General features: G+C 47.0%; 3 protein-coding genes, 1 long non-coding RNA gene and 1 pseudogene across 11 annotated transcripts; 1 reads left to right on the top strand and 4 right to left on the bottom strand.

The window, feature by feature from the left end:
- Positions 1-306: 306 nt before the first annotated feature.
- Positions 307-3632, top strand: LOC109773427 (uncharacterized). Of its 4 annotated transcripts, none has more exons than XR_012185098.1 (9): positions 307-794; positions 899-1201; positions 1291-1363; positions 1479-1566; positions 1752-1839; positions 2162-2227; positions 2314-2405; positions 2807-3225; positions 3342-3632. It is a non-coding gene; the product is annotated as an uncharacterized lncRNA (long non-coding RNA). The 4 variants fall into 4 exon arrangements; XR_012185110.1 differs by having other exon boundaries at positions 510-794; positions 899-998; XR_012185104.1 differs by having other exon boundaries at positions 510-794; positions 899-998; positions 1476-1566.
- Positions 3633-4734: 1102 nt separating this feature from the next.
- On the bottom strand, positions 4735-6521 carry LOC109773441 (F-box/LRR-repeat protein At3g26922-like). Its single transcript, XM_020332139.1, has 4 exons — positions 5655-6521; positions 5468-5548; positions 5050-5227; positions 4735-4802 (listed from the first exon to the last, which is right to left on the bottom strand). Exons 1-4 carry the CDS (start codon positions 6519-6521, stop codon positions 4735-4737), a joined length of 1194 nt encoding a protein of 397 aa, XP_020187728.1.
- Positions 6522-8103: 1582 nt separating this feature from the next.
- On the bottom strand, positions 8104-10643 carry LOC109773440 (uncharacterized). Of its 5 annotated transcripts, none has more exons than XM_073500533.1 (5): positions 9307-10634; positions 9065-9196; positions 8676-8960; positions 8534-8605; positions 8104-8459 (listed from the first exon to the last, which is right to left on the bottom strand). In XM_073500533.1, the coding sequence occupies exons 1-4, from the start codon at positions 9418-9420 to the stop codon at positions 8576-8578; spliced, it is 561 nt and encodes a 186-aa protein (XP_073356634.1). In that variant the 5' UTR covers positions 9421-10634; the 3' UTR covers positions 8104-8459; positions 8534-8575. The 5 variants fall into 5 exon arrangements, 3 of the variants coding, with proteins under 3 accessions (XP_073356634.1, XP_073356633.1, XP_040245305.1); XM_073500532.1 differs by having other exon boundaries at positions 8104-8452; positions 9307-10633; XR_012185068.1 differs by having other exon boundaries at positions 8104-8452; positions 8534-8960; positions 9307-10643.
- Positions 10644-17848: 7205 nt separating this feature from the next.
- On the bottom strand, positions 17849-19693 carry LOC109773438 (putative FBD-associated F-box protein At5g56440). The gene is made up of 3 exons (XM_040398301.1): positions 18788-19693; positions 18527-18658; positions 17849-18431 (listed from the first exon to the last, which is right to left on the bottom strand). The coding sequence occupies exons 1-3, from the start codon at positions 19691-19693 to the stop codon at positions 18069-18071; spliced, it is 1401 nt and encodes a 466-aa protein (XP_040254235.1). The 3' UTR covers positions 17849-18068.
- Positions 19694-20291: 598 nt separating this feature from the next.
- On the bottom strand, positions 20292-21826 carry LOC109773451 (2-oxoglutarate-dependent dioxygenase 11-like; annotated as a pseudogene).
- Between the last annotated feature and the right edge of the window lie 463 nt (positions 21827-22289).

The raw sequence follows: 22289 nt of genomic DNA, 5'->3' as shown, positions 1-22289 counted from the left end.
AAAAACCTCCGTAAGCCACACGACTTGCCGATAGCGCCACAGAAAAGCTGAAAATTTTCTTGTCCCTTCAAAACAGAAACAATGGAACTGGGACCTCTGATATGACAACTTGTACAGTGGCCGCGACTGCATTATGAGCAAGTGCAGAAGAGATATCGACCGCGCCACCACAGTCGACACCCAAGCTATTAAACCCATTAACAGTCGCGGTAATTAGGGCGCTCATTCGCGTGGTACACCTGTCCATTTACTGTGCTAAGTTAAAAAACACGATTTTCATCGAGCCGGTTCTCTCCTCCACGACCCAGCGCCCCCTTTTTGTTTTTCCTCTGAGGCTAGGGTTACCGCCGGCGGCGTCCTCCCCGGCGCTCGTGCCCTCTCCATCCCGCCCGAGCTCCACCTCCTGCCTCATCTCTAGCGATCTTCTCAATCTAGACCTCGGGAGCACGCACCGGCTACCTCTAGCTCGTCCTCCACCACGCTTGCGCTTGCGTGTTTGATGGGCACAGGCTGCTCCACCTCCACGCACGGACGACAAGCACGGCGGCCCTGAGAAAGGTGCTCTCGCCCCCTTTTCTCCTTCTGGTTATGAGCATAGTGCATAGGAAGCCTGTAGTATGTATCTGGCGAGGTGCAGTGTGGAGGCAGCGGAACAAGCATCATATATACAATAATACAAACGACTTAAATCCTTCAAGAAGCGTTTCTGCGTTCTGCTACTCTTGGTTTCTCATAATCGCTCAAAGTGAAGAGGTTGTTCGTAGTTTCTGAATCTTGAAAACTGTTGGGTACAGGTATGTCTAGCTTGTACCTTCTGTGATTTACAGTTTGTTCAGTTTTTTCTATGCACCATGTAAGTTGTATCTACAAACCCGTTTGAGTTTGATCTCCGTTGTAGGTATCACTGATATGGGAGCTCCCGTTGCATATTTGCGACTTCTCGGAAGAAGCCTGTGAACATATCGTCTCTGAATAAGCCCGCCAAACCCCTGACACAGGTGTTGTATTCTGAACATTTCCTCGGCAAATTGGGGCAGCTTGTCGAACAACCCACGCACAGCAAAATCTGAAAATCCTCTGAATCAAATGGGCCCTGGATTACCAAAGTTGTTTGGTTGCACCATGCAAAATAATCCCTATAAAAAATCCTACAAGATTTGATGCTACAAATCAAGAGAAATATGACATTGCTTAGTGTGAGGTGCTTACAAAGTACTTTTCGCCGTGGTGTTTATTGAAATATTTGGGTAATGCAGTTTTATGATATTGTGTGGCTTAGCCTTTGTTCAGGAATAGAGCGTGGGAACAATATCTTTGGTTGTAGCCTCTCCCATGGAGTTTGGCCTGCTCGGCGCATTGTTTGGTCTCCAGCCTCTCCCTGACTCTTTCTTCTCCCAGTGACTTCTCCTTTTACCAATACCCGATACTTGCATCACTTAATTCATTGTTGTACAACTTCATTTGCTTTGTGGCAGCAGAGGAAAGGGGGAGAAAATGCGTCCATTGTACCACGCTTGACCTTTGAGTAACATTTGTTTGATGGGAGAATTTGATGTATGTTCTGAAGTAAGAAGATGACCACTATCCTATTTCTCATGTACATTCTAGACGATACACTTGTACGGTTGTGCTAATAGATGACTCTTAGACCATGTATATTCTCTAATTTCCCCCTTAGCTTGAACCATCTATTTAACCAGACAATGTTGCGGCTAACTCTAAGAAGAAACGTTTATCAAAATTCCTCACAGGCTCGTGGTAGTTCATCAATCTTGCAAGAGGAACTGAGGAAAATCTTATTCAACACAACAGGAGGGGAACCGGCTGTGGTAGTTTTAGGTACTGCCCGCAAATTTGGTACATAGAACATGAGCCATCGTCACTTACGGTGGTAGTACTAACTGTGTCTGATCTTCTTCCTTAGGTCTATGTACTGCAGATTTTGTACATATACCATTTTTCTTCTCTAAGATACAGTGTCCTGCTAATTTTGATGGTTTGTTGAATTATCTTCTTGTAATATACATGCATCAGCTTACTCAAGATAACGGTTAAATCCCTCACCGCTTTTGTTTGTTCCAAAATATTTCTCCATGTATCATATAATGAGAAGAGGAATTTTGGGCGAAAACATACCGGCTTATCGTCTGTTTTGTTTTAGGAATCGGGATGATCGCCGTATGTTAGATCTCTATCTCTTCCAGGCAATGATCAGATGCACAACATGGTATGTACATGAAAATGAAATGTTACATAGCGAAACACATCTTGATCTTCTAATATGCACTGGCTTATTATTTGTTTTGTTTTTAGGAATCAGGATGATCGTCGTATGATAGATCATTTCCGGGCAAGGATCGGACGCATAACATGGTATGTACATGCAATGGAATTGTTACATAGAGGTACGCATTTTGATCTTCTAATATGCACTGCTGTCATAAAGGTTATGATTGTTGTTTCAGATACACACACACAAAAATGTTCCATGGTTAATTTTGTAGAGGGAAAAAAATTGAGGACTTAAAGTTTTGTTCTGTCTGATTGTTGACATGCCAATGGAAGTGCTTGATTGTCTTAAGCTAGAATTCTTATGGTTTGTTTCTTAGTGGGCTTGTTTTGTTTTATTTTCCAAACACCCTATGATTTTATCCTAATCCCAAATTGCTGAGGCAAGATAAGAATAAGGGGAATCCAAGCCTAATTCTTGTATATAGTAGTAACACACCATATGTACACTGAAGTACTATTTATGTTCTTCCTGATGAATCCATGGATTATCACATTCTGAAACCATTTGATGCAGCAAATATGTAGTTCCCCCAGATGTTCTGGTATCTGGAATGAGCTTGATGTGTTCCGACATAGCTCAGTTTATGACGAAGCCATCGAACAGAAATATCAAGTTCGGAAAGAGTTTCGAGCGGCGAAACCAGTCTCTCCCCCCCCCCCCCCCCCCCCCCCCCCCCCAATAAGTGGACCTACTTTTCTTGGTTAATCAGTCTAATAATTTCTTTCCTCTTTATATGCAAGACTCATGAACGTTTTCCTCATTTATTTGGACAAATAAAGCTGGAAGATTTTATGCCATGGTCGAGTTTTTTTTCTAGAATCATTCGTCATAGGAGGTAACAAAAATGTCATAATGCATTCTAATGCTTCCAAGCCAAAGTTAATGAGCTTTACGGATTGGTTTGCTCACTTTGGTCTGTTGAGCAGTCCAAGGTAATACTCACCACCACCTACGTATCTCACATATTTGTGCTCTCTATCTTCAGTAGAGCTACTGCATTGGTCTGCTTGTACCATTTAGTCTTTGATTCCTGATTTTAATGGTTCAGATTGACATATGGGATCATTACCAAAATATGAATAACTAGAAGTTGACCAATCTCAACAAGACACTTGAGGAAGATCAACTTATGATGGATCAAGAAGTATTGTGTTTCCGATCATGCACTCCTTTCTTTTCTGAAACATTGAAGGTTCCTATTATGTTCATCAACAACATGGCTCATGTTCATTTGTTGTGTTGACTTGCATCTCTTTCTCCGAGTTCAATGGTTTGCTGTTGCATGTCACATGTTTGTGAACATTTATTTATGCTATCAAAATGGGCATATGGTTTTGTAGCACTGGTATTAAGATGTCAGATGAATATCCCTTGTGAATTTAGTTTTGCTACATGTCAATATACTCATGCCATCTTTCCAGGTTTCCGACGCTAAAATTAGATTTATTATGTTTGCCAATTGAAAGCTTGCATGCACTTCAATTGTTGTTGTATATCATCTGGGATGCCTGTCTTCTCGCTAAACTAAGCCTATTGTCATACAGTCACGTTAATAAATATGGTAGCTTGATTAGTATGCACAATCCCACCTCAAGAGGCGCCACCCCGGTGGCGCCCCAGCCACTAGTATAGATGAACTATTGAACTTTTCCTGCATATTCAGCAGCAGAAAGCCAGAAGGTGCATGGGGCAGCAGAAACTGATGACAGTAGGATACCGTCAAGAAGTATATGGCCTCTTCGGATTTTAGTCTACAGATCAAATGTCAGGCAGTGTGGATGTATGATGATACATCTTCTTGTAGTTTTATAGCCGTGTTCTCCCAAACAAACTAATGTATCTTTAAACAAATTTTTTTCACTGTGCCGCTCAGGCACCGTGATCAGTTTCAGAATACAATATCAGACCTCAGTAGCATGTCTCTATTCAGATAAAGGAAAAACTGGTTTCTTCCTTGCACAAACTTTGTGCAATCAAGGAGCTTAGTACCTAAAACTGAATGATGCTCCACAGAACATAATAATGAGCAACGCAATCTGATCATAGCTGCTACCAGGCATATGGCTAATGGCTCCACAAATTGCCTGTTTTAACATCACACTATTGTTCTGTGATAGTATACAAGCCTAGCAACGGTACACACGTGGACTGGTAGTGTTAATTTGGAAAAACGCAAATGAAATAATCAAGAATGATCAACTCCACAATTACCAAACCCAGTTATTCGACATCCACGGTCAGACCCAAACATCTGACATGCTCGATACCTTCAACATTGTACGTGCCTTTATAAAATTTACCTTGTAGATCAAACACATGGTTCAAAACGCCCTAGTGGGTCAAATATGAAGTTGTGAGCTATTAATAATTAATCACCTCAACAGTCCCAGCTCCAGCAGCAGAACCCAGATGGATACAATCTTTGAAATTTCAGTAAAAGCTCAGTGCTTCCCAATATAGACATTCAGAAGACACTGTACAATCTGCACCACAAGTTTGTTGTTTGGTCCTGAATTGTTTGTGTTTACAATTAACATAAAGTTTAGAGATAACGCAAGGTTGGAAAGTGTACATATCTGATAAAACTAGACAAGTTTGGACAAAAACACTGAATGAGATATGAGAGAATAGCTCCACCAGGGGCCAGACCCACTTTCAACATCTACAAGCAAAGGGATCGGCCAAATCCAAATCACTGAGATCGACGATACTCGAAACATCATGGCAACTATCCGTCGTAAAACTAAGCCGGGCACCTCTAGAAGCTCTCTTCTCTATCTGAAGCTTCTCACGTTGTCCTGAGACAAATTCGCGGCTGTAATTCCTGGAATCAACCACAAGTTGAATGGACTCTAGTGATCTCGCATTCAGTACAAAGAATGTAACAAAGTCAACTTGTGCCTGGAAGCCTTTATAATATCCCAACACTATGGTCTGCAAACAAATGTCATGAGATGTGAGAAAATTTCGGTGTTTGCGACGCCAGCAATTTGTCCCCGTAGGTGCTTTTTTGTGAATCTGAATAGACACGAAGAATAAACCGCTTTAGAGCTCCAAGTAGATCAAAAAACGACTGAAAAGCAAAAACTAACACACTAATAGACTACCAATGTAAACCATCACCTTTATATACAACTTCTTCAAGCACGGAAAACATCTCATCAAGTCAATAACCATGTCCAGATTTGAATTCATATGGATAGCTAAGATCTTGACAGTACGCACCATAGTTGTCAGGCTATCAACGCACAAACCCTTTATGAAGCATGGAACACAATAATAAGACATAAATCAGTATAGACAACATACATAACCTTTGTGGACACCGAAATCTAGCAAGAAGTACAATGGGCATAGCTACCTCGATAACTGTGGAGCCATACATGATTTTGGAGCCCCATTCATGGTGAGAAATGTAACCCAAGGTCTCCAGTCTGGGCGCGGAGACTACTGACACTCTCATTTTCATATGCATTTTCAAGCAGAGCAACCTTTCAAGTGAAGGGGCATTCTCAATGGTGAGTTCTGCAACGCTCGCATGAATGCCTACACTTTTAAGGGTAGGGGAGTTGATCCTGACACCATGAACGTTAAAATTGGTTCTCAACAGCAAGCACTCTAGTGCAGGGCAGCATGTGTTGATAACGTGGCACAAAGAGTCCTCCGAGATGTTGACTGCCACTAGTGCAAACTTCCTGAGCTGAGGAAAGCGGAGTGTTTCAACCGGATAGTCGAGGAGAGAGCACATGCTGATGGTGGCCACGCGGAGAGTGGACGAGAATCGGAAGATGGACGCCGGTGGCGATTGCAGATCTACACATGTATTTGGCAGCCCTAATAGGTAGAAGTCGAGCTCCTGGAGCTTATCCAGGGCAGGGGATTGGATCCAGGCTTCCATGGCAGCAGCTTGATCTGAGAGGTAGCGCGCCGGGAGGCAGAGACGGTGAACTAGTCCCTCGTGGGCGGCGAGGATGATGTCGAGGAGGACACCATTATGATTGGCAGGGAGGCCGCGGAAGTCGAGGTTAAGAGAGGCGGTGCGCCATAGATGGCGCCACCGAGACGCGAGGGCTTGGGTGCGAGCGGCGTCCTTGATGGAAAGAAGGGAGATGATCTCACCGAGGATGACATCAGGGAGATCGCTGATGCGGTCAGCAATACTTGTTCGTCTTCCACGGCTCCGGACGGTGGTTCTAGGCCTTTTTCCGGTGGCCGGCTCCATGTTCATGGTCAGCGCCGCCGCAGAGGGAGGGACGTGCCCTTCGCTGCGTAGTCTCGGGCTTCGACTATTTAATTTTTGTACTGCGGTGTCGGGACTTCATCTGCTACTACGAGACTACACGACGGGCCGGGCTGAGTTTTTTGCCGACATGTTAACAGGCCACCCGTTGTTCCTTGCCAGTTTTAACGGCCCATGTATCGCAACGCGTTTAGGCCCCGTTTGGAACGACGTCTCTCTCCGTAGATGAGTTTCTCATTTTACCTTCCGGAGACGTTGCGATGGGCGGAAGGGGTTGCTGAATCCGAAAAGAGTGCCTGCTCCGCCGGGAATGCACACCGGAAAACGCTGTGAAGATCAATGTTGGTGCTTCCTTCATGACAGCCACTGAGCCACATGACTGGTGGGCTCTGCATGCAGAAACGGAAGCCTTGCAAAAAAGCAGTTGAAACTGCCGATCGATTGGGACTTGGACGAGTCACCTATTGCGAGCCACTGGGTGTTCTATCCTGCGATCTCAAGTTCAAGCTACGTACTCCTTTTACTGAGCCGGGTGTTGTCAACGTATTCGGAGACTGTAACAAGCCAGCAGCGCATGTTTTCGGCTGAGTTGGGTGCAGGTTTAGTCGATGGTGATCATGCTATATATTAGCTTCAACCCGACTGCCCGACTGATGTGTAACCCGTGCTACGACCGGCAATTCAGCCGTGTCCTAATGGAATACAAGTGTTCGATTGTAAAGAAGAAGAAGAAGAAGAAGAAGAAGAAGGAGGAGGAAAAAGGCACGGAGAGCAACTTTAAAACAGAACATTAGCTTCAGTAGTTATATGCCTGAACATTTCCAACAGATTCCACGGCCGAAACCCCAGGAGTTTGTCTTCTCCCAAACAAACCAATTTCAAGCATTCAGGTAGTAGACAATATTTCCCCTGTGCCGCTCAGGTGATTAGTTTCATAATACAATCTCAGTAGCATGTCTCTATTCAGACTATTTTTCCTTGTGTAAACTTTCTGCAGTCAGAACTGGAAATGAGAAGTACATAGTGCGAGATTTGATAGAATCAAACCATGGAGTTTAGCTTCTGAAGTAATTTGAACGATGCTCAACTGGGAAATCAAAATGAGCACACTCGGAAAATATAGCTGACTCCAGCCATTGTTGTTTGGTCCTGATTTCTTTTAGTGTTTAAATAACACAAAGTTCAGGGACAACACAAGGTTAGAAAGACTAGCTAAGTTTGGACCAAAACAGAGTGTGATATGCAAGAATAACTCCGCCAGGGGCCAGACCGAGTTTCGTCATTTACATGTCAAGGGATTGCAAAAATCCAATTCACTGAGATCAACCACACTTGAAACATCATTGTGACAATATGTTGTGAAACAAAGCTGAGCACCTCTAGAAACCCTCTTCTACATCTGAAGCATCCTATGTTGGTCTGCGAAAAATTCGTCATTGTCGCAAGTAGCCTGTGAATATAGCTGCTGCCACCTGGCATGGCTGATGGCTTCACAAGTAGCCGGTTTTAACATCATGCTTTTTTGGGATAGTGCAAGCTTAGCAACAGTACAAACATGAGAAATAAGATAGGTACGAATAACCAACTCCACAATTACCAAACCCAGGTTTTCAACATTGTACATGCCTTTATAAAATTTACCTTGTTAATCAAACAACATGGTTCAAAACACCCTAGTCGGACAGTGGAAAGAACAACAGAAATATTCCTTTATGCAAACTCTGATAGATACTTTCAGAGCCTTCTTCTTGGATATAAGAATGCAACTCGAAGCTAGCTCGCAACAGACATTGAGAAGGTACTGTACAATCTTCGATGCAAATGAAACAGTTTGGGAGGTGTACCAGTGGACAATCAAAATGAGCACCCCCAGATGATATCTTCATAATATAGCTGACTCTGGCCATCGTCGTTTGGTCCTGTTTTCTTTTAGTATTTAAATAACATAAAGTTAAGGGATAACACAAGGTTAGAAAGACTACAAGTATGAGAAAACTAACCAAGCTTGGGCAAAAACACCAAATGAGACACGCAAGAATAACTCAACCAGGAGCCAGGCCCACTCTCAACATCTACATGCGAACGGATCAGCCAAATCCAAATCATTGAGGTCAACGGTGCTCGAAACATCATTGTGAGAACCTGTGTAACACAGAGCTGAGCACCTCTAGAAATCCTGTTCTCCATCTGAAGCATCCTACACTGTTCTGCGAAAAATCCGTCATTGTAATCTCTGGAATCAACCTCAAGTCGGATGGACTCTAGCAGTTTCGCATTCAGTATAAAGAATGTGACAAAGTTAACTTGTGCCTGGATGCCTCGGTAATGTCCCAGCACTAAGGTCTTCAAACGGATGTCCTGAGATGTGAGAAAATTCCGGTGTTTATGACGCCAGAAATTTGCTCCTGCTGGTGAATCTGTCTGAATCTGAATAGACAGGAGAAATCAACAAACTTCAGAACTCCAAGTAGATCAAAAGAGCATCTAGACAGAAAACACTAACACATTAGAGAATCAATGCAAACCATCACCTTCATATACAACTTCTCCAAGCATACAAAGCATTTCATCAAGTCAATAACCATATCCAGATTAAAATTCATATGGACGGCCAAGATCTTGACAGTACGCACCACCGTTGTCAGGCTAACAACGTGCAATCTCTTCATCGTGCATGGAACAACAATATTAAGAGATAAGTAAGTACAGATGACATGTAAGATTTCGGCACAAAAAAATGTAGCACGAAGCATAAAGGACATGGCATAGCTACCTGAATAACAGTGGAGCCAAACATGATTTTGGAGTCCTGTGAATTCTGAGAAATGTAACCCAAGGTCACCAGTCTAGGTGCGGAGATTACTGACACTCGCATTCTCATATCCATTCTCAGACAGAGCAACCTTTCAAGTGAAGGGGCATCCTGAACGATGAGTTCTACAAACCTGGAATGAACCCCTATACTTTTAAGGATAGGGGAGTTGATCCTGAGACTGCGGATGTCAAAACTAGTCCTGAGCAACAAGCTTTCCAGGGCAGGGCAGCCGGAGGAGATGATGCTCTGCAGCGAGCCCTCAGAGATTTTGACCTCCACGAGCGCAAGCTTCTTGAGGAGGGGAAACTGAAGCGTCTCCACAGTATTGTCCGGGAGATGGCACTGGCTGATGGTGGCAACGCGGAGAGTGGACGAGAACCTGAAGATGGACGCCGGTGGTGGTTGCAGCAGCTGTAACCTTGAGAAACGAAAATCTGTATGTTATTGGTAGCTCTAGGTAGAACTCGAGCTCCTGGAGCTTGTCCAGGGAGGGGGAACGGAGCCAGGTGCCTGCGACGTCGGCTCTGTACTGGAGGAGGAGCGACGGGAGGCAGAGGCGGTGGACGGGGCCCCCGTGCGCGGAGAGTATGGCGCCGGGGAGGTTGCCGGGGATGCCACGGCAGTCGAGGTTGAGGGGGGCGGCGCGCCAGAGGTGGCGCCACCGGGACGCGAGGGCTTGGGTGCGGGCGCCCTCCTTGGTGGGGAGGAGGAAGATTATCTCGCCGAGGACCGCGTCGGGAAGGTCGCTGATGCGGTCCGGCGACCCTTCGCCGCCATCTCTCCCAGCTCCCGGCGGCGGGTGTTGGGTTCTCCCCGGGGCCGTGGCTTCCGGATCGGTCGTCTCCGCTGGACCTGGCGTCGATTGGTGGATGTCGGGCGGCGCGGGTCTCATCCTCTTGGTACTCCTGCCGGTCGGCTCCATCTCCGGCCAGCGCTGCCGCTGTGCGCGGTGGCTGCAGCCTGCAAAGGGAGGGGAGGGTGTGCCCTTCTCTCCGGCTTGTTTTTCTTTTTCTTTTGAGAGATGAGAGCAACTGGTTAACGAGCGCTCCTTCGAAAGCCTCGCAACGATCAGCGCCACTTGGCGTGCTCTCAGTTATTAGCCATGTGTCGCGTTCGGGACGTTTTCTTCGGATTTCGTTTTTTTTATTTTTTCGCACGCGTTTTCGGCTTTTTAAGTGGGTTTTCGGTTTTCCCCCGATCTTTCTTAGCTTTTCGATAAAAAAACAGAAAAAAAATTGCGCGAAAAAACGCGTTTTCTTGTTCTTTTTCTTTCGCGAGAGTCACGGTTTTTCTTCCATGAGAGGCACGTTTGTGCTTTAGCGAGAGTCACGGCTGTGCCTATCGAAAACGGAAAAAACGTGTTTTCTGTTTTTTTTTCTTTCGCGAGAGTCATGATTTTGCTTCCGCGAGAGGCACGGTTGTGCTTTCGCGAGAGTCACGGTCGTGCCTCTTGGAAAGGGAAAAACAAAACGCATTTTTTGTTTTTTTTTCTTTCGCGAGAGTCACGGTTTTGCTTCCGCGAGAGGCATGGTTGTACTTTAGCGAGAGTCACGGCCGTGCCTTTCGAAAACGAAAAAAACACGTTTTTTGTTTTTTTCCTTTCGCGAGAGTCACGGTTTTGCTTTCGCGAGAGTTACGGCCGTGCCTCTCGGAAAGGGAAAACAAAACATGTTTTCTGTTTTTTTTTCTTTCGTGAGAGTCACGATTTTGCTTCCGCGAGAGGCACGGTTGTGATTTCGCGAAAGGCACGGGCGTGTCTCTTTTGGAAAGGGAAAAAACTCGTGCTCCCGGTTCTGTTTTTTCGTCCGGTTTTTTTCGTGAAAAAAAGTTCGTCAAAACCTATCAACATAGGATCTAGTTTTGAAGATCTCGACGCGAGGAATCCAACGGTGAAAATGGTTCGAGATTTGGACGCACGGTTTAAAAGATAAAACGTTTTGAATAAATGGATCTACGAAAAAAGGAAAACTTTCAGGTTGTGACAAGTGGCGCGCTGCATGTGCGCCACTTGTGGTGACCTAAAAAGATTGAGTGTTCTTTGCAACTAGTACTCCTTAATTAGTGATTTCGCAACTTTTGGCGTAGTGCTCCATTCCAACCGGGCCACACAGCCGGCTGGGCTGAGCTCTCTGCCAACCTTTAGAAGTCCATGGGTTCCTTGCCCATTTAAACGGGCCATTAATAGCTAAAAAACAAATCTACGATCGGATAATGCAAATTTGACTGCCTAACGTCCGAGAGCAACTAGCTAACGAGCGCTTCTTCGGGAGCCTTGTAACGATCAGCACCACTTGGCGCGCTCTCAGCCATTCGCCACGTGTCGCGCTTTAGGCGCTTCTTCTGTTTTTTTTTTATTTTTTCACACGCGTTTTCGGCTTTTTAAACGGTTTTTCCCATTTTTTTTACGTTTTGGTTTTTCACCGGTCTTCCTTAGCTTTTCAATCAAAAAAATTTGCGCGAAAAAACGTGTTTTTTTTCTTTCGCGAGAGTCACGGTTTTGCTTTCGCGTGAGTCACGGCTGAAAGAACATGCGGTGCCCCCATGTTTGGTTTTGGTAATTGATGACAATCTCTATGGACTAATGGTTGCCTTGAGTTATATTTGAAGGATTTGTCCATAGGCATTTCTTGAAGTTCATGTGTTGGTTTCAAGGAGTTTATGTGGTGACCAAGGTGTTATTAAGGAATTATCCAAAGATTGGTCATGTGAGAGTTGAGCTTATTGCAAGCATGTCTTGGAGAAGAAGATTGTGTGATCATTCATGTATATCTTCAAGACATCATTCAAATGAAGAGAGTTGAAAAGATTCATGGTTGATCAAGACTAAGTCAAGAGTGAATCAACTTGATCAACTCACAAAGCGTAGAAGATGTACCGAGAGGGATCAAGCGATCCCATGGTGTGGTGAGCATTGTCAATTACGCTTTGTGTACTAACCCATGATCTTCGTGAGAGTTCTTTGTGGGGTTAGGTTGCGGTGTGCAAGTTCAAGTGAAGCATCATGAAGAGATCAAATGCTTGAAGCTTGCCGTCCATTGTGGTGACAATGGACTTGTGAAGATGTTGCGGTGTGCAAGTTCAAGTGAAGCATCATGAAGAGATCAAATGCTTGAAGCTTGCCGTCCATTGTGGTGACAATGGACTTGTGAAGATGTGCGGAAGAGTGGCTCACCCATAGTGGAGCATGGGGGAGCAATCAACTAGTCTTCATCGAGCCAACGCAACCAAGAAAGATGGTCCAACTTGAGGGAGTCAAGATCGTCATCATCTAGCTCAAGTGGACCATGTGCAAGGCAAAGGTTTGCTCTTGATAGGTTTTCTATTTTACCGGTCTCATGATGGTAGGTGGGAGACCGGGTTATAGGATCGATTGCCGTACTATCAAGGGGGGCTCTCGATGAGTAGCTTGATCGTATCGTTCATAGAGAGCTCAAACCATTGCATCCTTGCATCATCTTTATTGTTCTTGTTTGATTCTTCTCTTTGTGAGTTTTGGAGCTTATGGTCATCTTGATGACAAGCTCGAGTTCATCGAAAACGGAGTTCACTCGCATCTTCTATGATGTTTTCGATGTTGGAGGTTATGCCGGTTCTTCTCGGTTGGAGGTTTCACTTCTCTATTTGTTGGCATACCTCCCCTGCCTCTTCTTACTATAACCAGTCGCTGTTTTGATGCTACTCGTCTTCCTCTATCCAACAAGCTCGAGTTTGCTCAATTCGGAGCTCATATGCAGAAGTTATGGCAGTTTTGGTTTCCTAGCGGTAGTACCGCGGGCCGGAGCGGTAGTACCGCTTGGGTGCTACAAGCGGTAGTACCGCTCTAGAGCGGTAGTACCGCTCCTGAGCGGTAGTACCGCTGGTAGCCCCCAGCCGTAGTACCGCTGCGGTCTCGTGCTAGTACCGCCTCGATTCGAGGGGTCTTTTTCGTGTCGGGTTTTACGGTACTAGCCACGGCAGTGGGGGGCCGTTGTACCGCCCGTATGCGGTAGTACCGCCCTGCCACCGCGGTAGTACCGCTCTGGGCCCAGCGGCAGTACCGCGAGGGGGAGCGGTAGTACCGCTTATAGGGGCAAGCGGTAGTACCGCTGGCCAAGCGGTAGTACCGCTCTCTGCGGGGCTGAAGTGGGGGTAACGGCTGGATTGTTCCCCCCACTATATAAGGAGGTCTTCTTCCCCAATGAACCTTATCCTTTGAGCTCGTGTTCTTCCCCCATTGTTGACCCTCTTCAAGCTTGCTAACTCTCAATCCCTCCATGGATTCTTGCTAGTTTTTGAGGGAAAAGAGAGAGGAGATCTAGCTCCACATTTCCACCAATCACTTTCTCCTCTATGTGAGGGGAACCTCTTGGATCTAGGTCTTGGAGTTCTTGGTGTTCTCCTTCTTGTTTGTCCTCTCTTTTTCTTCCCTAGCATTAGTTGCTTCGGTGGGATTTGAGAGAGAAGGACTTGGGCACTCCGTGTGCCCTTGCCATTGCATTTGGTGCATCGGTTTGAGTTCTCCACGGTGATACGTGGAAGTTACAAGTTGAGAAGCTTATTACTCTTGGGTGCTTGGTGCCCTTGAGCTTGTTCTTCTTGGGTGCTTGGGCGCCCTAGACGGTTGGTGGTGTTCGGAGCTCAATCATTGTGGTGTAAAGCTCCGGGCAAGCGTCGGGGTCTCCAATTAGGTTGTGGAGATCGCCCCGAGCAATTTGACGGGTACCGGTGACCGCCCCCAAGGGTTGCCAAAGTGTATGGGTTCGGTGACCGCCCCCAAGGGTTGCCATTTGTACGGGTTCGGTGACCGCCCTCAAGGGTCCCTTAGTGGAATCACGGCATCTTGCATTGTGCGAGGGCGTGAGGAGATTACGGTGGCCCTAGTGGCTTCTTGGGGAGCATTGTGCCTCCACACCGCTCCAAACGGAGATTAGCATCCGCAAGGGTGTGAACTTCGGGATACATCGTCGTCTCCGCGTGCCTCGGTTATCTCTTATCCGAGCTCTTTACTTATGCACTTTACTTTGTGATAGCCATATTGCTTCTTGTCATATATCTTGCTATCACCTAGTAGTTTATCTTGCTTAGCATAAGTTGTTGGTGCACATAGGTGAGCCTAGTTGTTGTAGGTTTTGTGCTTGACAAATTAACCGCTAGGTTTATTCCGCATTTGTTCAAGCCTAAACCGTAATTATTTTAAAGCGCCTATTTCCGGTGCTCCAGCCGCGCAGAGCTGGGATACCGGCGGCTACGCGCTTGCCACACCCGCCAAGTGTTCAGCGATTTGTCTGCCCGGCGATGGACTCGGATGACGAGTAGGCGCTCGCGGCGCTGCTGGAGGAGGAAGCCGATGTCGACGCCCAGGACGAAGAGCATCTCAAGGTCCTCGCCGCCCTGGCCAGCCTGCTCACGAGCAATGCAAAGCCGCGGCAAGGTGGCTCGGCGCCGGGCCGGCTGAAGGCAAAGCAGAGGCATCGATTGAAAGGCTATTGCTTGCTCTACTCCGACTACTTCGCCGACGCTCCACTGCACGGCGACAAAGTATTTAGGCGCCGTTATTGGATGAGCCGAAAGCTCTTCCTCAGGATTGTGAATTCTATCGGGAGTTCGATAGCTACTTCAAATGCAAGAAGGATTGCACCGGCACACTTGGATTCACCTAAATCCAGAAGTGCACGGCAGCTATGAGGATGCTTGCATACGGAGCTCATGGCTTGATGTGTCATCTTGCACAACATGATCATTAAGAGAGGGCAGGAAGAGCCAGTGTTTGACACTGAACCATATTACAGGCAGGGTCCTCTTGCCCAAGTTGATCACCACCTACCGGCAACCTAGACTTCCTTCCTCAATATGCGTCAGGAGATCCGAGACCCACTGGTGCATCAACAACTGCAGCAGAATCTGGTGAAGCACCTATGGAGGCTCAAGGGCAACGCCTAACTGGATGTGTGATGAAATATGGGTTTTTATTTTATTGAACTATTTAATTTGATTTCTATTGATTTTTTGTGATGAACTATGTGATAAAAAATAGCTTATGTTGAATTTATGCCGAAGCACGCCGAATACGGGCCAAAATTGGTCAATTTGCGCCGATAGTGGGCCAATTTTGCACCAAAAAGGGCTGAAAAGTGGGCCAATTTGCGCCGAAAGTGGGCCAAAATCGGCGCCTAGGGGTGACCTGGGGGCAACGGCTGGGAACCCGATCGCCCCCACACCGTTTTTCAGCCGGTGCGCCCTCAGGGCGACGCTATTTCAAGCCCATGGGGGACGGAACGGCTGAAGATGCTCTAACCAGCACTGTTTCTTTAATGGAAACCGCTTGAAACCGGCGCGCCGGCTGAAACTTCCGCCGGCCGCGTCGCGCGCGTACGATAGGGAATCGTGCGACTCTGATGCACCCTCTCAGGGATTCAATGAGACATAGGATGCGGGCCCATCCACGATGCATCTTCCACCTCTCGCATATTCTTTCTTCCCCTGCGGCATCTTCCTTCTTTCTCTCTCGCTCCACGCCATAGATGTTGCTCCTGTGCGCCTGCTGCTCCTCTATTTTTCTTCCCCCCCATCTCTATAGCACGCGGTCGCGCATCCCAAAGGTCTCCCCCGCCACAGCCCCCTCCCCATGCTACAGCAAAGCCCCCAAGTGCTGAAGCAAATTACGGGGGGCATCGGTGCTGCCATGGCTGCCGAGGACGCCGAGCTATGATGTTATTGATTTCTTTGCTGGAACCAGCCAGAGCTGAAGCTGGATCCAGCTGTTTTTTTGCTGCAACCGGCTGTGGGCTAAGCTGGAATCATCTACTGATTTTGCTACAACGGGCCGAAGTCGGGAGCTGGAACCGGCGTCTGGATTTGCTGGAAATAGTCAGAGCCGGAGCTGAAACAAACTATTTTTTTTGCTGCAACCGTTTGTTGGTTCTGTGGTGACGGGAGGCCGAGAACCGATTTTTGTTGCAACGGGCAACCCACAAAGCTTCCACCAGCAACTGTTTTTGCTACTACGGCAAAGAGTGGAAGCTTCGACCAGGAGATAATGGCGCCACCAGCGACATGCACCAGTCGGCAAGCTACACCCGGCAGCGACGACCATTTTGTTTTTGCTACAACCATATATCGTTTTCGCTACGGCCGGTAATGAAACTTGTTGCCATGACGAAGACCATGTTTTGCGACCTACGAGGCAAGCTACAACCGGCGACGACAACGATGATGTTTTTTTGCTACAACCATACCCTGTAGAAGCTGCAACCATGCCCTGTAGAAGCTACAACCATGACGAGATGAAATCGTTCGGGAAAGCTGGGACCGGCGACGAGCGGCGACTACTGCGACGAGCGGTGACATGAGAGAGAAGGGGGGTGTTGCCGCGCCTCGCCAGTGTGCATGCACGCGGTGGTCGGGGCAGAGACGCCCTGCGTCGAGGGATTATTGAGAGACAGGGGAGGGGATTTTTTCTGCTCGCGTTGACCAAATAGAACGAAGCGGAAGGAAGGAGACGTCCGCGTCGAGGGAATCAGACGGTTCAAAACGAGCGCATCTGACGGCTAGGTGCGGATCAGCCGAAAGTTTGGGCCGGTCCGCCGGCGCCTAGTACTGGCCTTCTTTAATAGGTAGGGTGAAACTTTAAAGAACAAACAACGGCGCTAGATCTGCAACATGTTTTGAAATAACTGGGTCACGGTAGTGTTTGGCCAATGTAGCGAAACGTTTTGTTTCAAACAAAAGAAATGAAAAACAACATTTTTTGAACTTTTTCCATCGAAATTTGAAACTGAGAACTTTTTTTGAAACCATATGGACATTCAAAATGGGTCGGCTAGGGTTTCCCCCGTAGTCCGGCTTAACTAGTCGGATTCGAAAGAAATTTTTTTTTTAAAAGTTTTCAAGAATTCTTAGTTTTTGTTACACATGTTCATATGGACATTCACCTATTTATGATTCTGTGATGCCATTGTCATGTACTGATAGCTCACTAGCTCAGCTGAAAGCTTGTAACAGCTCATGCAGAAAAATCTCGCGTCATTCTGAATTGCCACAAACATGACAGTTCTCACGACCTCAACCTCCTTCATATCTTAACCCAACACTCCCAGGTTCAGCAGGGGAAGCCAGGCAGGCAGTGGAAAGAACAACATAAATTGGCAGGATGAGACTGCAGCCAAGAGAGTTCATCAACAGAAAGAAAAGAAAATGATACAGCCCCACAAATTCAGAGGACTGGCTTACAGGTTCTACCACGAGGATCGGTGCACAACAGCAAGTCTACTTGCGCACAGTTGTATTACCAGAAACGAACCAACATAATAACCATTTTAACTAGGTCAACATTTCCCCCTTATGCCGCTTAGATTATCAGTACCAGAATACAATCTCACTCACTTCAGTCATTAACAAAAACATGTTTCTATTCATAGAAGCTCGATTCTTCTCCACAGAAGCATATCATACAAGCTGCACTAGAAATGAAATAATTCGAGTGAAGTTCCAGCGGAAAATCAAAATAAACACCTCCAGAATCTTCTCTGGTCACACACACGTCATTTTTATTTAGTCCTGAATCTTTTCATTGCAATTCGTGCATTGCTCCACAAATGGTTTGTTTAAATATAACAACGTCTTAGAATAAGACAAATCTTAGAAACACTACAAAAATGAAAATTAATCAAGTTTGGACAGAACACAAAATGAGATAGGCAAGGATACTACGCACATGGCCAGCCAAACACACATCTCAACAATCAACATCCACATGCGAAGGGATCGGGTGAATCTAAATCACCGACATGCATGACATGTGGAGCATCATAGTCACAAGGTGTTTTGAAGCAAAGTCGAGCACCTCTAGAATCCCTCTTCTCCATCTGAAGCACACTATGTTGTTCTGCGAAGTACCTCTCATTGTAATCCCTGGAACCAACCTCGAGTCTGATGGACTCTAGCGCTTTTGCATTCAGTACAAAGAATGTGACAAAGTCGACATGTGCCCGGATGCCTTGATAATATCCCAGAAATATCGTCTTCAAGCGAATATCATGAGATGTGAGAAAATCCCGGTGTTTACGACGCCACGAGTTTGCTACCCCTGCTGTAGATTTCGGAATCTAAACAGGTAGGAAACATCAACCACTTCAGAACTACCAACTAGATCAAAAGAGAAACTTGACACCAACACATATATGGAGATTAAAAGCATCACCTTCATATACAAATTCTCCAAGCATGGAAAGCATCTCATCAAGTCAATAACCATATGGAGATTAAAATTCGAATGGATAGCTAGGGTCTTGATAGTACGCACCACAGTTGTCAGACTATCAATGCGCAAATCCTTTATCAAGCATGGAAGACGAAATTATTAGGACATTAATAAGTACAGCTGATATGTAACTTCTCTGCTCATAAAAAAAATGTCACTTAGAAACCTTGAAAAAGCAATGCAGGAGACATATATAGCTACCTGAATAGATGTGGAACCAAACGTCATTTTGGAGTCTGCATATTCAGAAATATAACCCAACATCTCCAATTTAGGTGCGGAGGTTACTGTCAGTCGCATTTTCACATGAAGTATAATATGGAGCAACCTTTCAAGTGAAGGAGCATCCTCAATGATGAGTTCTACAAACATGGAAAAAACACCTATAAATTTAAGGGTAGGGGAGTTGATCCTGAGACCACGGATATGGAAACTTCCACAAGTTTTAAGCAGCAAGCTTTCCAGTGCAGGGCAGCCGGAGGTGATAAGGCTGGCCAGCGAGCCCTCTGAGATTTTGGCCTCCACAAGTTCAAGTTTCTGGAGCTGCGGAAATCGAAGCATTTCGACAGCATTGTCAGGGATATGGCACTGGGCGATGGTGGCGGCGCGGAGAGTGGACGAGAACCGGAAGATGGACGCGGGTGGCGAATGCATAAAGCTTCCATATCTTACTGGTGTATCTAGGTAGAACTCGAGCGCCTGGAGATTGTCAAGGGTGGGGGATCGGAGCCAGCCATCCACGGCAGCGGCTCGGTCCCGGAGGTGGCGCGAGGGCAGGCACAAGCGATGAACCGGGCCCTCATGGGCGGAGAGGAAGGCTCCGAGGAGAATACCATCGTCGTCGGCAGGGAGATCGCGACAATCAAGATTGAGAGGGGCAGTGCGCCATAGATGACTCCATCGAGACGCGAGGGTTTGGGTGCGGGCACCCTCCTTGGTGGGGAGGAGCGAGACGATCTCACCAAGAATGTCATCCGGGAGGCGGCTAATGCGGTCCAGCGACTCTTCGTCGTCCTCTTCCTTCGCTCCGGGCGGCGCCTCTTCGTGGATATGCGGCGCCGTTTGTTTCACCCTCTTGACACCAGGGCCGGCCGATTGCATCGCCATTGGTTGGTAGCGCCGCCGCTCTACGCGGGATTAGATCGGACATGGTGATGTGTTTTTCGTGTGGCTTCAACTAACACCGTAAATATAACCAAGAATGTTACTCCCTCCGTTCAGTCCCCGGTAACGGCGTCCTTCCCGTCCGGTGGTGCTCTTCCTCTCGTCGACGACCGCAACGGCCGTTTCCAAAACGTCACGGACAACGCCAAGACGAGCTTTTTTTGCGCAAAGACATCAACCGCTCCGCTCAAGAGGGACGGGAACGTTTGGTTTCTGGGTGTATGTACACCTTATATGGAAAAATAAATTAGTAATTCAACAAAAAGTTAAAAAAAATCTGAAAATATTTTTAATAAACTTGACCTTCTATTATACTTGTGAGAAAAATTTCACAAAAATAAAATCACCCTTTTACTTCTTAAAAAAAAGATAATTTTTCGGTCAAAATAGTGTGAATAGTGACCTATACTTTTTTTGGAAATGGAATAGTAAATAAATTTGTCTTTTCTGCCCTGAAGTCAATGTTCGTTATTTTCGTGAAAATTTATATACAAGTGCGAAACAAAGTCAAGTTTAATCTAAAAATAGTTTTGAACAAGAGTTTAATCAAAAATAGTCAAGATTTAAAAAAAATCCTCATACAGAGTATATATACAACCAGAAATCAAAGTGTATTTTCCCGCTCAAGAGGCACTACACGCAGCATGTATTTAGTCAGGAAAGGGAGGCTCTCCCCTGCACACACATTGTACAAACGCACTTGCAAGTGAAATAATTCGAGTGGGAAACCATTGTGTAGAGGCTCTCCTTTTTATTTTTGATGAAGGAATGTAGTCTTGAAGATGCTCTAACACCAAAAATCAGCAACTTGTGCATTTGGCGCTCGCCATCCTACGCCACACTGATCTCGAGGCTATCCACGAACCTGGTCCCTTCAGCCAGCCCCCTGTAGTTCCCCTTGAGATACTCAACGTACTCGATCGCCCTGTACCTGGCCTCGCCGAGCCCCGGGAGCGGCCTCACCGTCCCGGCGACGCACGCGTCCTGGAACACCACCACGGTCGCCCGGCCTCGCTCGGCGTCCGCCAGCACCCTGTGCTCGGCGCTCCTGTACGTGCCGTTGGTCAGGATCTGGAGGATGTCGCCGACGTTGACGAGCGCCCGGCAGCGGGTCCAGCGGGAACCACCTGCCGCCCATCCTCACCTGCAGGCCGGGGGTGTCGTCCACGTGCAGCAGCAGCGTCAGGCCGAGGCCGTCGTGGTGCGGCGTGATGCCCATCACCTTGTCCGGGTGCCGGCACGGAGGGTAGTGGTGCAGGGCCACGCTCTGCCTCTTGCCCCGGAAGGCCCCGGCCAGCGCCTCCCGCTCCACCCCGAGGTCGCTCGCCATGAACGCCATGAGGCGGCTCGTGAGGCGCGACATCTCCAGCGAGTACTTGTCCAGTGAGGGCCTGAGTGTTGCCGGATCGGCCGGCCAGAACTCCATGCTCCTTTGCTCCTTTTGCTGCGTGAGGAGGATCAGGCTCTCTGCCCAGTCCAGCTTGTCGCAGGATGCTCCGGCGAAGTGGTGCCCAAACCCCTCCAAGCCGCCGGCCTGGGTGGCCACTGCTTTCTTCTTGTCCAGCGGCAAGCGGAAGAACTGCATGGTGCTATCTTTCATGTCTTGCACAACCGATTCGTCAACTCCGTGGTTTGTTAGCTGCAGACGAAGAGCGTGTAGATTTGATACATACGTACTCCCTCTATATATGCGAAGAAAAGTATAAAGGATGCCTCCTGACCTGGAAGAAGCCCCAGTCTCGACACGCGGAGCCAAGCTTGGCGGTCTCCGCCTCCGAAGACTCCGAGTCGAGCAGCCTCGCCATGTCTACGAGCGGCAGCTCGTAGCTCTCGTCGTCGCCCACCACGACCCCGTCCCTCACCTCGTCCGGCCGGGCGTACCTGTCGGGGATCACGGTGGAGTCCGCGAACGTGGCCGCCGCAGCATCCGTGATCTCGGCCCTGGTGAGGACGACCTCGTCGCCGATGCGATCCATCGGTCCTCTCTGTCCTTCCCTCCTGCGTTTAGGTAGGTGCTGACGTGCTGTGCTGGCTGAGTTGTGGGAGTCCAGGACGCAAGCTGACGGTGCGCATGTGCATGACAATAATAATGTTTCCATGTTTCAGTTTCACTTTAACGCATGCAGACAACAAGTGGGCCACCAGATTATCGGAACAGTCGTTGTTATATCTCTACTCGAAGCACCTGGTAACCTGGTACGGTCCATTTTTGTCCGGTTTTTTTCGTCCCACCACCTCTCCCACTGATTTTCTAATCCATTGGTTTATTTTTCTTTTCACTCTTTTCTTTCAAAAAATTAGTTCTTTCGTAACACACAAAAGATAACGGATCTAAGTTTCCTAACTTATCCAAATCAACCTTTCTCTCTCATTAATGCAATTTTTTTGGAAACAAATAATAGATTTTCAGGAAACAAATAATGAATTTTAAGGAAATTAACAAGTAAACATGACAAAAAAAAATCTTATTGTGAAAGTATTATCTCTACTCCTAAAGTCTGTCGTTTGTTGGTTTCGTTCATTTCCCCACCGATCGATC

The sequence above is a fragment of the Aegilops tauschii genome, chromosome 1 (genome assembly GCF_002575655.3).
Source record: "Aegilops tauschii subsp. strangulata cultivar AL8/78 chromosome 1, Aet v6.0, whole genome shotgun sequence".
In the NCBI taxonomy this organism is placed as follows: domain Eukaryota; kingdom Viridiplantae; phylum Streptophyta; class Magnoliopsida; order Poales; family Poaceae; genus Aegilops; species Aegilops tauschii.
The sequence above is the reverse complement of the archived record's forward strand: the minus strand, read 5'-3'. Positions and strand labels throughout refer to the sequence as shown.

Bases quoted from the DNA above. Each gene is read 5' to 3' on its own strand.
- LOC109773441 (XM_020332139.1), bottom strand. From the start codon at position 6,521: ATGAACATGGAGCCGGCCACCGGAAAAAGGCCTAGAACCACCGTCCGG. The intron at 5,549-5,654 runs GTAGCTATGCCC...TGCTTCATAAAG, and splicing joins ATGGCTCCACAGTTATCGAG to GGTTTGTGCGTTGATAGCCT. The intron at 5,228-5,467 runs GTTATTGACTTG...ATTTGTTTGCAG, and splicing joins TGAATTCAAATCTGGACATG to ACCATAGTGTTGGGATATTA.
- LOC109773440 (XM_040389371.3), bottom strand. From the start codon at position 9,420: ATGGATATGAGAATGCGAGTGTCAGTAATCTCCGCACCTAGACTGGTG. The intron at 9,197-9,306 runs GTAGCTATGCCA...TGCACGATGAAG, and splicing joins TTGGCTCCACTGTTATTCAG to AGATTGCACGTTGTTAGCCT. The intron at 8,606-8,675 runs GTTCTCACAATG...GTTCGCATGTAG, and splicing joins CTCAGCTCTGTGTTACACAG to ATGTTGAGAGTGGGCCTGGC.
- LOC109773438 (XM_040398301.1), bottom strand. From the start codon at position 19,693: ATGGCGATGCAATCGGCCGGCCCTGGTGTCAAGAGGGTGAAACAAACG. The intron at 18,659-18,787 runs GTAGCTATATAT...TGCTTGATAAAG, and splicing joins TTGGTTCCACATCTATTCAG to GATTTGCGCATTGATAGTCT. The intron at 18,432-18,526 runs GTGATGCTTTTA...CTACCTGTTTAG, and splicing joins TGGAGAATTTGTATATGAAG to ATTCCGAAATCTACAGCAGG.